Source organism: Marmota marmota, unplaced genomic scaffold, assembly GCF_001458135.2.
Source record: "Marmota marmota marmota unplaced genomic scaffold, marMar, whole genome shotgun sequence".
Lineage (NCBI taxonomy): Eukaryota > Metazoa > Chordata > Mammalia > Rodentia > Sciuridae > Marmota > Marmota marmota.
The window spans coordinates 13,662,401-13,677,812 of NW_026000019.1; the positions used below are offsets into that span (position 1 = coordinate 13,662,401).

The following is a 15,412-nucleotide window of genomic DNA, read 5'->3' on the forward strand; positions in this document are numbered from 1 at the left end:
GCCATGACCCTGAGGTGGAGCAAGAGCCTCTCTTACACAGATGCAGACACACTCTGGCTTCATACCCAAGTTCTCTTTTTTGCATACAAAGTTATTTCCCATCACTACTCTATAAGGCTCCTGTTTTGTCATCTCTGCCCAACCCACTTGGCTGTGGCCAGTGAGGCTCAGCATCACAGGCAGAACCTCTCAGCCTGGGTTGCAGCTAGCACAATCCCTCTCCCCCAAAGCAATCAATCCTCCCTGGATGTGAACTCCAGCTGAGCCCAGGAGGGGCTGCCTGAAGCAGGTGAGGCCTCATTAACCTGTGAGCAGTAGAGGAGAGGAAACGGACCTTCTGGGTGTTGAAATGGAGAGTTCCCTCTAAAATCCAAGCCCAGTTGCCCCTTCCCCGGGAGAAGAATGGAGAACCCTGTGGAGTTTCTATTTCAAATTTCTCATTTATTTTGACATTCACTTGGTTGTGACTCCAAGTTATCAAAGATGCAAGACAAGAAATCTGCAGGAGTAGTGAAGTGGAGGCCGAGAAAGATGGCGGAGAAGACTGGGCCCGCCTCCTTCTCTTCCTGTTCAGGGTTCAGTTTGAAGAGTGTATAAATAGTGTCCCGTAGTAGACGCCACAGCTAACAGGACAGTGTGGCCGAGTGGTGTGAGCTTCCTCCTCCACAGGGCAGGCCTGTCACCGTCTGGGCCTGGAACATCTCCGCAGCATCCTGCGTGGAAGGCAGGCTCCCCAGCGCAGCAAGGTCCCGGGGTGGGCTTTTAGGCAATGATTGGGTCCTGGGGGCTCAGGACTCATCCGTGGATTAATGATTTGATAGATTAATAGTTTGAATGGATTTTCTGGGAACTGGTGAGAACTATAGGCAGGTGGAGCGTGGCTGGAAGATGTAGGTCACTGGGAATGTGGCCTCGGGGGCTTCTTCTGTCCCTGGCCCCTTCTCTCTCCCTGGCTCTGCTTCCCTCTGCCACACCCTTCCACCATAAGCAATGGAGCCCACTGACCATGGACTGAGACCTCTGATGGAGCCCAAATAAGCTTTTCCTCCTCTAAGTTCTGATCAAGTATCATTGGTCACAATGACGAAAAGCTGACCAGCACAAGGCCCGGCAGCTACAGCGGGGCAAGCGAGCCTGAGCCTGGTTTGGAGCCTGGGCTCTGAGCAGTGAGGGCTGCGTGGGGAGGGCAGTGGCCTGCCTTCTAACACCCCAGACCTAGATTCTGACTTGGGTTAAGAGCAGTTAGGTTGGGACAGCTGCCGGAGGAGACAATGCTGTGGGATGCTTTGTCCTCAGGGACCCCAACAGATCAGGCGCAAGAAGTGGGTGGTGGTTAGCTGGGTTGTGCTGATTCTTCCAAGGCAGGAGGTGCAACGATGGAGTTGTTATTTTTGGTGAGGAAGGCTGTGGCCCTGGGGTCATCAGCTGTGGAACTGAAGGGGCGCAAGGCACCAGGGCTGGTCCTCAGGAAGCTGGGAGGGCGGCCAGGCCCAGCAGCTCATCACAGGGTTACATTCGCCCAGGAAAGGTATCAACGCTGTTCCCTGCACTGGGAGACAAATCTCCTTGACCCACCTAGAGCTGCTTCCTGGTGCAGAAGCAGAGCTCCCACCTGAGGAGGTCACTCCGTGGGGTCAAACATGTCTGTCTGACAGTTAGAATTCAGCCAGCATCCCTGTACACAGGATCAGACAGCTGGGAGCATATCCATCCCCCGTCAGGAGGAGGAGGGCGAGAGGGAATAGCCAGGCTGCACCTGTTTTTAGGAAGTCCTCACTTCATACAGCACTAGGGGGCCCTTAGACTTCACCCTCGTCTTCCTGGAGAAAATAGAGTCTCAGAGAAGTGACTGGTCCTAGAGCCAGTGAGTGACCAAAATGGGGCCAGAGCCCAGGTCTTCTGCTTCTCAACCCAGTGTGCTTGGATTCCAGGTTGAGACGTGAGGTGGGCGTCCCCCTTCCCACTCCCTCCACTGTACCTACCCGTGTCGAATACTAGGATTTCAGCAGAGAGGCCAGCCTCATCCCTGTGCCGCCATCTGTAACATTCAGCGACTCAGGAGTGGGCAGGGGTTAGCTATGCCCTTAGAAGCAGGGACAGCCACCTTTTAATGCAGAAGCTACTGGAAATTGCATCAGATATATGACTGAAAAAGCGTAAGGCCACTGCAAGGTTGTAAGCAGGACTTGAACTTGGGACTAGAGTGAAACAGCAATAAATGTCCCACCAGCAGGAGACCGGAGAGTGGGGTGGCCAAGGAGGGCAGCAAGCACAAAAGTCAATTGCCAAGACACACCTGATCCTCAGGAGCCCTCTAGTGCTTGGGAGAGCTGTTGCTCCCTGTGGGACAAAATGATCTGGTGACACGGGTGGATGCCCAAGTGGAGTACCTGGCTTCTGGAGGAGCTTGTGGGGGCAGCTTCAGTCACTGCAGCATTGCCCTACGGACTCCAGGCTCTTCCTGGACCTTCTGTCTGGTTGCCATAGGGACTGGCCCCCCAATCACCTCCTGGGGGCTGGGGCTGGGGCTCAGTGGTGGAGCGCTTGCCTGGCACGTGTGAGGCACTGGGTTTGATCCTCAGCCACACATAAAAGTAAATAAATAAAATAAAGGTCTTGTGTCCATCTATAACTAAAAAACAATTTTAAAATATCACCTCTGTCCTTGCTGCTTTTCTTGCTCATTGGTGTCCCTGGTCGCTTGTCCTGTGCAGCTATTACTGACTGTGACATAGCCCTCAGTGCCTGCTGGTGGTGACTGGTGCGTGTGCACCTGGGGAAAGGAACGCACACCTCCCCACAGCACTGTGGCCATGCGTGGCGCTAAGCGAGGTGGACCAGGGCCTGGGAGGACCAGAGAGATCTCAGAGCTAAGCTTCTAGAACTCTAGTAACAACTTGAAAAAGCTTCTCCAGTAGGGGGCAGCTGGTTCCTAAGGCAGAGAAAGGATGCGGTGGGGGAGGGGATTGGACAGGGATATTCAATGCAGACCCTACATAACCCATGCCACGACCTTTAAGGTCAGCTCGGTGTTCCATGGGGTGGCGGTGCAGAGGCAGGTGTGGGATGTTCAGTCATCCACAAGCCCAGCAGATCCGCTCCAGGGACAGTACTAGCCTGGCCCCCAAGGTAGAAAACTGGACTGTGAACGAGCTCCTGGCTGACCCCAGCATGCAGGCCTCACCTTCCCTGCCCTCCCCAACTTCTGGGTGTCCAGTCCTCACTTCTCTCCTTGCCCTCTGTCCCCCTTTCCTCTGGACATGGCCGCTTCATCTCCCACAGGCTCTGGAGGCCCCTAGAGCCGTGTTCCCTGGGGCTCCTTTGCCCAGCCAGCAGAGCCGGGGCTTGGGGGTCCTGGAAGGGGTTGTGGTGATGCAGGGGGTGGTCAGAGGGGAGTCAGACAGAAACTGGGGGAGCGGCAAGGCCAGCCTATCAGATGGGCCCCAACCTGTGAGCCACGGGGGGCGGGCGGGAGCCAGGCCTGCCCTGGTTCTCAACAGCTCAACCTGGCGAGCCCTCCGCTGTGGAGCAAGAAAGGCCAAAGAAACAAGGAGTCTTCGTGGGGCTGCTGGAGGGCCACTGGCCGCCTCCTCTGCTCCTCCGGGCGGCAGCGTTGGTGTGTGTGCTGGCTGGGGTGGACGGGGTCACACGTCTGTACTAATAGCCCTTGGATTGGTGAAGGCCTCACGCCCAGAGCCTGGCCAGGTCACCGGGTAACTCTGGGGCGCTGCCAGTTTGAGGGATGAGGGTCCCCCCTCCTTGTAGCAAACGGGAGCAAAGGAGAGCCTCTCGCCTCCACCCCCGTTGGGCACCATGTCAGCTGTCCGTATGTAGAAGGGGGTGTGGTAAGGGGAGCAGGTGGTGCAGTGGCCGGCGGCCAACCCGCACGGCTGGCTGCAGGGCTCGCCGGTGAGAGGTGCCAGGCTGCCTCTGCCGTCCAGAGCTCGGGAGCTGCAGGCATTGCAGGTGGGGCCCCTGGGGTGGGCGGGAAGGCCATGCTCCTCCTCTTCGTCCTCCTCCTGGTCTGCATCTTCAGCTGTGCTCTTCTTGCAGCAGTAGTACTGTGGGGAGGGGACAGAGACGGCTGAGAGGTGGTGCACGCCCGCCCCCATGCACACCTTGCCTTTTCTCTCCCTGTTGCTCAGTGTAGTAACTCCAGGCTACGGTTGAGGGGGGCAGAGAGAAGGACACACATGTCATGTGGAAGGCAGGGCTGAGGGCTTTCCAGTAGCAGCTCTCAGAGTATACCCCGAAGGGTGGCTTTCCCACCACTCCCGAAACCTCAGGTGAATGTGATGACCCAGTATGTCCTGGCCACTCCCTGGGTGCCTGAAGGGTGCAGAGGGTGGTGCGTGGCTCCCTTCTGACCACCCACAGCTCCCAGCCTCCTGGACTTAGGTCTCCTACACTCCATGGCTTTGGGCTTTGTTGGGCCCAAAGTGGGCTTCCAGTTTTCTGCCCCCAAAATGAAGTGGTTTGCCGGTGGCCGGGCAGCCTCCAGCCGCAGGCCCAGGGGACTGACCTGGAGCCTACAGTAGCACAGGACGGCGATGATGCAGAGGAGGATCACCGTAGCTAGGATTCCGCCAGTGATCACGACCGTTCCCGCGGTCATCCGCCCGATGCCCCATCCAACTCTGCAAAGACGTGTGTAGAGGGTGAGACGCAGGGGACCTGAGGGCACCAGAAGCTGGGAGGGCCTCAGCACCCCGGGGCCTGAAGATTGGCAGGGGCTGGGGCTGGGGCCAGCCTGAGCTGGGGTGAGTGAGAGCTGTTGCTCCCTGTGAGATAAAATGAGGTAGTGATGCAGGTGGGTGCCTGAGTAGAGGACTGGCCTCTAGAAGAGCTCGTGGGTACAGCTTCCATCACTGTAGCATTACCCCACGGACTCCAGGGAGGAGGCGGGTGCTAATTCTGCTCCCCGTTTCCGATGTCACAGGTTCTTTTTGTTTCCTCTGCAGTCCTCTTGCCCCCATTCCTCTCTCCCTACCAGTAGAATACCGGCCTCTGTGGGGGCTGAGGCTCTGGCCACGGGAGGCCTTCATTGCTCACAGGGACAGTTTGGGGTGGTCACTAACTATCCCTGTTCCATACAGGAGGAGCTGAGGCCTGATGGATCGGCTGGGATTCTGCCCAGTCCATTTCCCCCCAAGGCCATGCTGCTCTCCTGGGTACAAACACAGATGGTCCTGGCTCTTCCCTTGCTCAAGCCCACATTCCTTTTGGGGGTATCTCTCCTCGCCTTCAGTTCATGGTAAACAAGGCGAGGTGAGACCAGAGGGAGTGGGTGGGCCACGCCCAGGCTCCTGGAAGGCTGTGTCCAGGCCGGGGAGACTGGTCCTGCCAAGGTACAGGAGGGAGGCAAGCTTCAGTGAGGGGCTGTCCAGGCCTCCCAGGGAACTGGCCAGTGGGGACTTGGTGTCTGGAGGATGGAAGAATGACTGTAAGCACTTACGTTCAGTAAAGGGAACCGTGACCTGCAAGACAAAAAAGGGCAGAGATGTTGGGAGAAGAGTGTCACCCGTTGCAGAAGGCCCCGAGGGTGAGCTAGTCCCCCAGCCCCACCTGCTCTCGTTCTCCCATCAGCAAGCCCACAGCGCCCAATGCAGGACTCCAGGTGAGTCTCCAACTGCCACTAGATGTCCATTTCCCTTGGATCGCCCACTGTCACCTCAAACTCAGTTAGGACAGGCTAAAGCCATCACTCTGCTCTCCACACAGGCGCCCCATCTCTGAGTCTCGGGGTGTCCCACCAGGGCTTCTCTGAAGGGCGTGGCAGGCTGTTCATTCCTCAAGTGGGGGCCAGACCTCACCAGCGCTCTGCTCACCAAGCTGGGCATCCCGTGTGTTCACCAGGAGGAAGAGGCACCTTTTCCTCCATTCCAAGACACCTCCGGCCCTCCACTCTGCTCTGGGGGGGCTCCTTCCTCACAAGAGCACTGTTCTCAATTCACTGAGGGGTGCTGAGCAGCCTCACGGCTGCCTGTGGTCTGTGGACCAGGCCTGGGCATCCTGGGGGAGCTGGCTGGAAACGTCCCACCAGAGGCCTAAGAGCCGGAGTCTGCCTCTTGACAAGGTCTCAGGGGGTTCAGTTGTACATGAGTGTGATCAGGCCATAGGATGTGCCCCTAGACACTCAGACTTTAAAATCCTTAGGCTCTTCTTTGGCCTTTCCCGGCCTTCTGCTCTCCACTGCACCGAGTTAGGGCCCTGCATCTCAGGCCCGCACTGACGCGACGGCTTTCCTAACGGGTTTTCTTCTTCCCACCAGGCCCCCCTTCCCCTCTGTGGCTCCAGCGCCTTCCCTACATCACGCTGTCTGCAGTATACATTTATCTGGGCACACACTTTCGTGAAGAGCTTCAAGGCCTCTGCCCTCCCCTCCCCACCATGCGTCATTACCAATTCACCTTTCCCTCCAGTTCCCCGACGTGGCACCTCGGCCCTGTCAGGTAGCCCCGGTTCCTAGGAAGCTTATAGCTTAGTGATGAAGACACTCAGCACATCCTATGACATGGAGTGAGACAGGCAGCCACATCACAGTCCCGGGGCCTGGGGACATCAGAAGGGCAACTGCGTAGTGGGGAGGTGTGCCATAAAAGGTCATGTTTGAATCCCACGGGCTGATGAGTGGGAGACAGGTGGACAGGGAAGAAAGAAGAGTCCAGAGGCGAGAAGCACCTGGACTTTGGGATAGTAGGGTTCCAGAAGTGTAAGGGTAGGCGTGTAGCTGGAGAGACTATAGGCAAGGCACAAAATTGGGACTTACCATTGTGGAGATGAAGGGGGTTCCCTAGGGGCTTTCAGTGGAGAAGCGCATCATCTCCACCTGGTCAAATCCCGCCCATCCTTCAAGGCTGGAGAAGCCTTCCTCATCTTCCCCATCCCTGCTCTCTCAGTTCTGGACTCCACTGCAATGCCTCTTTCCATGTTCCTTCTTCAAATTCTGCCTCAGGGGATGCTAGTGGACTTTTAGCGTGGGGATATCTTGACTCCTCCACTAAACTGCCAGTCCTTTGCACTCAGGGGTTGTGTCTTGGATTGCTTCCTATACCCCTCACCCCCCAGCATCATGCATCCTGTGCAGAAGAGTGGGAAGATCATTTCACTGTGTAGCACGTTACAGGCCTGGCAGTTATTACTTCAGTTTTCCACCAGGGGGCAGAAAATTGCAACTCTCAGCTTAATCCCATCTGCAAACTGTTCAAGATCAATTTGACTTTGCCCAGATGCATAGTGGGCCAGGCTTTGGGGATTCACTGAGGCATCTAGTGGGGGAAAGATGAACCTCTGGCCAGAGAGAATTTATGTGATTTCACTACATCATCACTTTATCCTGCCCTGTTTCCCTGCATGCTCACGCCGAGGGCTGCTGAGGACTTGTGACAGACCAGGATGCAGCAGACCCAGGTCATCATGCCGGGGATTCCTGACACCGAGAAACTCAGATAATCAGTGTGTGTTGTTTTAAGCTGCTAGGTTTGTTGTAACTAATACACGTCCCTGAAAATCTCACAAAAACCCCACAATGCAGGAGGGTCAGCCTAGGTCACAGGACGGCAAGTGTCTGAGCCAGGATGCCAGGGTCAGGCTGTGGGCTTCCATCAAGCCAGCTGCTTCTTGGGGAGCTTTGTGAGAAGGAGCAGGAGCCCTGTGTTTCTGCCCAAGTCCTGGCAGGTCTGGGGCACAATGACTCAGTGGGGACCACGTCCAGGACCAAGACTTTCTGAAGCTCCCTCTCCATCCAGCTTCCTGGGGACACTCAGGTCCCCGACACCTGTCTGTGGGGGTAGAGGGTTGGCTTGTGCCTTCACTTACGTGAAACAGCTGGAGCAGCGGTGGCTCAGTCACACAGGCTGCACCTGTGCAAATAATGGTTGGGGGTTCCTCATGGCCAAGGGCATCAGTCCCTGCCAGAGAAGAAAGAGGAAGGTCAGTGGAGGCTGGACATAGAGGCTGGGGGGACAGACAGGCTGGAGCACTAGGTCATGACCTGACCCTAGGTGGAAGTCTCCCAAGGGCTTTGCTTCTTGTCCCCCATAGTTGCCTTGGCCTCTGAGAACCCGGGGAGACTTGTAAGGTGGTATCAGGTCCCATCATCATTTCCTTCCCTCTATGCTGCTGTCTGGACCCCTCACACCTTGGCCAGAAGCTGGAGGCCAGAGGATAGACATGGTGCCTCAAGGACTGGCGTGCCTGTGGCCAGCAGGTGCCAGGAGTGGAGCTTTGGGAGCAGCTGCAGAGCGGCCTCAGTCCTTCCCATCCAGGCCTCCCGGTCCCGCACCCTGGCCTCCTTTCCCTAGGAGGCTCTCACTGCTGGGAACGCAGGTCCCGTGTGCGTGGAGGTTACAGCAGGGCTCTTTCTACCCAGTCGTGAGTGACGTCAGAAGACCCTGAGCACTGGCGGTGTGCAAGCTGTGCAGTGGAATGTAAGAACATCTGTTTCAGGATCCACAAAGCCACCTCTGTCCCCCATAAAATGCAGGTGGGTCATTCATCTGGTGAATAACTGGGGAGGAAGACTTTCCAGGCAGAGCTGCTGCTGAGTTGTGAATCCCTCCCTCCAACGAGGGAGGAGGACCAGGGCTGGCCCCGGGGTGACCGACATCCCACCCAGTGGGACCAGTCGTCAGAAATCCCAGCAGAAGAGGCTGAAGGCGGTCCCCATATACCTGGGGCTGAGCAAAAGCTGCCAGGGACCTGCGAATGGAGACGGGGTGTTTGCAGGGGTTAAGGGAACTGTAGGAGAGAGGGGCACAACAGGGAATCTCAGGGGGCACCCCACCCCGCCCCATTCACAAGAGCAAGGGCCAGTTTTAAGGTCTTTCCAGCTCTCAGTATCAGAACCCCACGATTTCTATCCTGGCAGGTCGTAAAACTAGTGCAGTTAGGGAGGGAAAGTGGGGGGTGGGGTGGGGGTAGTGTCAGACAGCAGAGGGACCTGTGTCACCTCCTCCCCAGCCACTTCCAGCCTTAAGCAGAGCCAGACCCAAAGAAGGGAGAAGACTGGAGGGTGCTGATTATTACTCAGGACTGGTGTTCTAATCTCCAAGTTGAGACTGCATCTGTAACTTAAAATAGCTAGAAGAGAATCTACCACCCAGGAGTAAGAGAGCAGAGGGGCTGGTCAGGTTTCTCCCACCGAATACATTTTAAAATAAAGGAGTACTTGGGGGAGAAGTTGCTTTTGGGGCACAAACCATGTGTCATACTTGCTTACTTTACTAATGACTTATAGAAAACAATTCATGAAATGTAAGGACTGTAAGAGGTCTGGCCCAATATCTTTATTTCTACATGAAGAAATCAAGTTCAAAGAGGTCAAGGGACTTGCTTAACCACACACAGCAAGAGAGAGACGGAGCTAGAGAGGTCCGGGGACTAGACTCCTGAACCCAGGGCTGCTGTCGCTCCTTCCAGAAGGTCTACACTTACTTCACCACGCGCCCCTAACGTAGGGTTTCTCAAATGGGCTTGATAGTGACAATCACCTGAGCCACATGTTAAAAACAGACCCCAGCCAGGTGTAGTGGTGCAAGCTGTATTTCCAGTTCTGGAGGGTGAGGCAGGAGAATCGCAAGTTTGAGGCCAGGCTCAGCAACTTTAGCAAGACCCTAAGCAACTTAGTGAAGCCCTATCTTGCCCACAGCAAGACTGGCTTTGAATTCTGTGTCCTTTAGGCAAGTGGGCCAGAGGTCAGGAGGAGGAAGGAAGTCTAAGAAGAGTCAAGGGCACATCCGTCTGGGGATGGCACCCATAACGAGGTTAGGATGGGAGGGCCCCAGAGGCCATTCTGCCAGCAAAGGCTGGGAGGGACTTAAAAGCCACTGTGATAGAACGTCTTCCACTCCGTGTTGGGCAGGACTCTGCTCTCTCTGAAGGACCCTCAGTGACTCAGCGTCACTGGATTAGAGTCACCTCACCTCCCAGCCTCGGCAGACACTGGCAGGAAATGCAGCAGCCACTGCACAGCACATGTGATGAACAGGCACTGCCCTGCGCCCTGCCGGCCCCGGGAACGTGGGTGACTGAGTGGGCCTCTGCGCCAGCCATCTCAGGGTCTTCTGACCCAATTAGGCCTTCCAACCGCTTTATCAACTCAAATTGACACGGCAGGTTAGCGCCCCAGAGAAGAGGAGCTGCGTTGCCCCTTGTTACCCGTCTCCTCGGACCTCGGTCCTCAGGCAAAGCCGTCAGAGGGGAGGAAAGAAAAGGGTCCTTTCCCTTTGATGGTGTTTCTGCCCATTTCTGAGCCCCGACTAGAGAATGAGAGTTGGAAGAGGTGGTGACCGCACAGGTCCCTTCGCCCCAGATAGGCAACCGCAGCAGCTCCCCGGAGAGTGCTGTGTGAGAAGGAGCCTCTCCAGGAGAGACGGGGAACTCTTGCAAATCACCAAGTAAAAAACCCAAGGACGTGGATGTAATGATGGGCCAGGGGCAGGTGGTTTTCAGAAGGGGTGACCCTAAGGGATAACAGGAGAATTAAGAAGAGGGGGAGCTACATGGCGGCTAGGTAAGATCCCAGGTGACTGTCTCCCCACAGACGCTCCAAGTTGGATGGACAGTCATGCCTTCTAATATGGAAACAGTGACGCCACACCAATCGCAGACTCCTACAAACCCCAACCTGGACACCATCCAGTGCTGAAGCAGTGGAAGTGGCCAGTGCTAGAAAGCTCAGAGAATAAGCAGCCCGAGGAGAAGGTCTGGGAAGACAGGTACCCCCAAAGCTGGAAGAGGGAGACTGGAACACACCCTAATCCTTCAACGCATACCAGTAAGCATCTGGAGCTTTCAGGAAACCAGGATCCAAACTAATATTCAAAATATAGTGCCCAGAGGCATGGTGGTGCATGCCTGTAACCCCAGTGACTTGGAAGGCTGAGGCAGGAGGATCATGAGTTCAAAGCCAGCCTCAGCAACTTAGCAAGACCCTGTTTCTAAATAAAATATAAAAAACAGGGCTGGGGATGTGGCTCAGTGGTCAAGAGCCCCTGGGTTCATTCAATCCCTAGTACCAAAAAAAAAAAAAAAAGATAGTACCCAGAAACTGATCAACTAATAACCAGTTTGGGAGAACTCAGAGAATTTAAAACAGTTTTATTGTGTGTGTGTGGGGGGGTGGTTCCTGAGGATTGAACTCAGAGGAACTCAACCACTGGTGACTGCCTATGGAAAGAGGGGAATGAATGTAGAGGTGAGAATAAAAGAGAAAAAGAAAATGAGAGAGGGGCTTTTCATGGACCAGTGATGAAAGATGTGCTCTGATCTGAGGAGTGTAATTACTTCGTCTTTTTTCTGCATCTCAGATCCAACTCAAACCAAAAGAGTATAAGGAGGCCCTCACCTCCCCCCGGGAGCCCTCCAGGATGGATTCAACATTGCATGTTCTTCTTTGGCCTTCCTCAGGACTGCTGCCCTGAGGTGCCTGTGTGGATTAATACACTGGTGTCCTGTGGGTACACTTCCTCCTTCACTAGCTTACAGGCCATTTGCAGGCTGAGATCTTGTGCCTTTACTAAGGTCCACTCCGGCTCTCTGGTGTTTTGCACATTTTGGATGCAGGAATGACTGGGTCTACTAGGAAAGCTGTTTTCCATGCAGAGTGCTGTTCCCAGAGAGCCCTCTAGTCTGCCCTGCTTAGCTGTGTGTAGCGGAAAGAGCACTGGGCTGCGAGGCCCATAATTTGGGTTGATTCTACCTTCCATGCCCATTAGCTGCATAACTTTGAACAACTAATGATCTCTTTCTTTGCAAAATGGAGACAAATAAGATACCTTTTTATGGGATGAGGGTTACATGGGGAATGTGGGGAGGGTGTTAGTTAAAAGTTATGCCACTTTCTAGGAGGGGTGATGTTGCCCCAGGAGCCTCAGAGGTCCTGATGTCCTCTGTGCTTAGAGGCAGAGATGATTATGAAAACAGTGGCCCTTGAGACAGATTTTGGGCTTCTTCTGAGCAAATCCTACCTAGATCCTGCAGAACAGGTGACCCCAGATCTTAGCTGAGTTGTACCTGAGCTGATGCAGGTGAAAACTGTCATCCTCTTTCATTCTGTCCTTGACCCACTGCTCAGGTCAGAGTGCGTCCTAGGGATGGCATCATGACTTTGACTAACACTCTAGCTGGGACCTCTGAGCCTTGGCACACTCGGAACACACACTACTGTTCCCTGTCACGAGCTGCCCATGGGCTGTATGTGGATTGTTGCGCATCGCAGCCAAGTGAGGGGCTAGGTCTGGCACCGGAATTCCCTGTCAGGGACTGATGGCCTGATGCAGGTGAGCCTCCCCCTAGGGCTCTGCCTAGGATCCCACACAGCTCCTGAGAGGGGTGTGACCTGCCAAGATGTCAGTCACTCTGCTGACCACAAGACACCATGAAGAAGGAGTCTGCCCCTGAAACCTCATCCCTGCCTTTGATGTCCCTGTTATAAAATAAACCAAACATGGGCTCAGACCCTCTTTCCAGCGTGCAAGCTTGACCCTTAAGGTCAAAGAGCCGTCTTGCCCTCAGTTCCCAAATTCTTTCTGTGTTGTGTGATTTTTTCATCGTATCTCCCAGCCAGCACATTTCATGCCAGGAAACCCAAATCCATAGCTCATGTGGGTCACGGGTGAGTGGTGTAAGATGGCAGTTCTCTTTATTTACTCCTTGTTTACTAGTTACTGAGCGTGAAAGAAAGTGGCAGAGCTCTTGGGGACAGTTGCTGCTGGCATCCTTGATGCCTCTGCAGGGCCAGGCTGAACCCACGTCTTCCTTGACTGCGGTGACAAAGCTCAGGCTGCTCTGCGCGTCCCCTCAGTGGAGGCTGCACTGGCCACAGAAGAAGAGTGGACACAGGTGCGCGGGAGCCCTGCGCTGGCAGAGCCTGAGAACCAGCTCGGGTTGGGTTGGGAGGAAGCCCCTGAGCACCCTGCTGTGTGACTCCGCTGCCCAGTGAATCGCGAGCCCTAGAACATGGTAGATATTCAATACAGATTTGTCCAAAGGAGAAACTAGTCAGTCAAGGCACGCCAAGTTCTGGGAGTCCTGCTTGTCACCACCCACCTGTCGCCTCTGCAAAGCACCTCAAGGGCACTTCAAGCTCCACCTCACCGCCACCTCTGACACCCCTCTCCTGGCCTCTGTGGGCTCTCTTCCTGAAACCCAGCTTGGCCACAGTCTGTACGACACCCCTGGACCTGCGTATGTGTCGTTTCAGATGAGTGTGGGCTGCTGTCTCTGCTGCTCTTAAGGTCCTGGGGGCAGTTCCCCTCCCTGCCTTGGAGGAAGGGCTGAAGCAGCAAACCTGTGAAGGGCTGGTTCCCCTGACTCAGCTTTGTTTCCTTTCTCTTTTCCTAGGACGCTCACCCGAACAGCTGACTGCCTCCCTGGGCTTCATCCGGTTTGGCCCCCAAGCGTGGAAGTTTCTGATTCTTCTTATTTTATGGAAAACATTAAAGTTCCGAAGGTGATTTGGCCGAGGTCACAGGGCTATTTCAGGGAGACCCGGGACTTGCTGTCCCCACTCTTTCCAGAACCAGTACAGCTATTGCCATGTGAGGAACGTGCGGGCAAGATGTCAGCTGAGAACTCAGGCTGCTGAAGGGACAGAGGTTGACCTCTGCGGCTAGCTGAGTAAGCAGAGGCCTGGCATCAGGCTGAGATGGCCAGAGGAGCCAGCTGTAAGGACTGGTCACAAGCAGAGGGTCATCAGACTCAGGCTTTCCAAGAGGGACAGGATTTGAGGCAGGGGAGAGGACTGTACCCAAGGAAATTGAAACCAAGCCCAAGGTCATTCTCCCTGAAGGACATAACAAGTCCCGCCAGGAGGTTTGGGGACTGCGCTCACATGGCGTGGGGGCTGGGGAGCATTGCTGGTCCCCTCTCCTCGGCCTCGAGGGGTCTGACCAGGCCAGGCTGTGGGCTTGTTCACGGTGAAACAGGGCAGTGTCTGGGCTTAGAGGCCTTAAAATGCATCAGGATCTATTCAGAATCCTCAATCACTTCAAAGCAAACTTCAAAAAACAGGTGTAAGTGTTCTGAGGAGGACTGTCGAGAATCCAGTGCTGGGTGAGCAGGTGGGGAGGCGCAGGGCTTTTGTGAGAGCACAGGAGAGGGCCCTAGGAGAGGGCTCTCGAAATAACATCCCAGGCAGCCCCACCTGGGGCAAGCCCAGCACAAGACACAGGGGGACCTGGGGGCGGCCAGCCGAATCTGCCGGCAAAGGGTCCGACTGGCTCAGAACTAAATTCTCCCCTCAGCCATGTGACCAGAGCTTCCACTCCAGCTCCCTTAGGGGACAGGGGGACATTCACCTCCAAATGTGCCTTAGATTCATGTGCTCAAGTCCACTGTACAGTACACATGAGGTTCCAAGTTCACCCCTCCTGGAAACTGTCCTATTGATTACTAGAGCCAATGTTCTGATGTGGAGAGGAAGCAAAACCGAGAAAAAAAAAATCATCTTTATCTCAAATCTTTATGATTTTATTTTATTTTTTAAAAATATATATTTTTTAGGTTTTTTTTTTAAGGTGGACACAATATCTTTGTTTTACATTTATGTGGTGCAGAGAATCGAACCCAGAGCTTCACGCATGCTAGGCAAGCGCGCTACCACTTGAGCCACATCCCCAGCCCATGATTTTATTTTTTAATTGACAAACAAAAATTATCAATATTTATGGTGTATGACATGTTTTGATAATGAACACATCAGGAAAGGGTAACATGGATCACCTCACGTACTTGGGTTTTATGGCAGGTACACTTACAACCTACGCTCAGCATATATTTTTAAGTATTATTGTTTATGAACTATCGTCGCCATGCTGTACATCTCTTGAAATTATTCTTCCTGTCTCAACCAATCTCATTTCTGCAGAGTCACTGACTTCTCTGGCAGGAGGACAGTCCTGTGCTGGTTCCTAGAGCCAGATCTTTGTCCCTTTGCACCCTGTGGCCAGGGTGGGGAGGCTGGTGCGATCCTAAATTGCAGCTTCTGACTCTTCCTATGGAAGGGAGACGGGGGTGGGGGTGCATTTCAACCCTGAGTCAGGCTGAAGGGCTGAAAACCACAGGTGGGTGCTCATCGGGGAAGCCCCCAGAACAGGATGAGCCTGTGCCCTAGAGAACGGCTTCGGAGGCCTAGTGCGTGGGTCCTCCACTTCACGTGGCAGCATAGGCTGAGGCACAGTGGCCATAGCCTTCCCCTCTTCTGCTTTCTGAAGTGTGTCCACTAGCTCATCTTCTGGACAAGGCAGATTTGGAGTGGAAGGTGAATCGGGAGGCACCCTGCTGCTTGGGTTAATAGAAGTGAGAAGGGTTTGAACATTCGCAGACACCGAGGGAAGAGGAGGAGGTCTCCAGGAGCTGGCATTTGAGAAACATCCTGGGGGCACTGCTAAGAGCAGAGGAGGGTACTAGT

At 54.6% G+C, this 15,412-nt stretch overlaps 1 protein-coding gene across 5 annotated transcripts in view; it reads right to left on the bottom strand.

Annotated features, from left to right (window-relative positions):
- Nucleotides 1–420: 420 nt before the first annotated feature.
- The window catches only part of Fam163a (family with sequence similarity 163 member A), an 86,725-nt gene continuing 71,733 nt past the window's right edge, over nt 421–15,412 (bottom strand). The window contains exons 3-8 of one of the 5 annotated variants that reach the window (XR_007349988.1): nt 7,819–7,910; nt 5,456–5,477; nt 4,523–4,637; nt 2,391–4,061; nt 1,983–2,038; nt 421–1,549 (exon numbers count right to left, since the gene is read on the bottom strand). Coding sequence is in view for 2 of the 5 variants with exons in the window: in XM_048809932.1 (XP_048665889.1) it covers nt 3,645–4,061; nt 4,523–4,615 (510 nt within the window). In the remaining 3 variants the exon portion in view is untranslated. Of the gene's footprint in view, nt 4,062–4,522; nt 4,638–5,455; nt 5,478–7,818; nt 7,911–15,412 lie in introns of all 5 variants that reach the window. The other 4 variants (XR_007349986.1, XR_007349987.1, XM_048809932.1 and 1 more) reach the window with 4 other exon arrangements.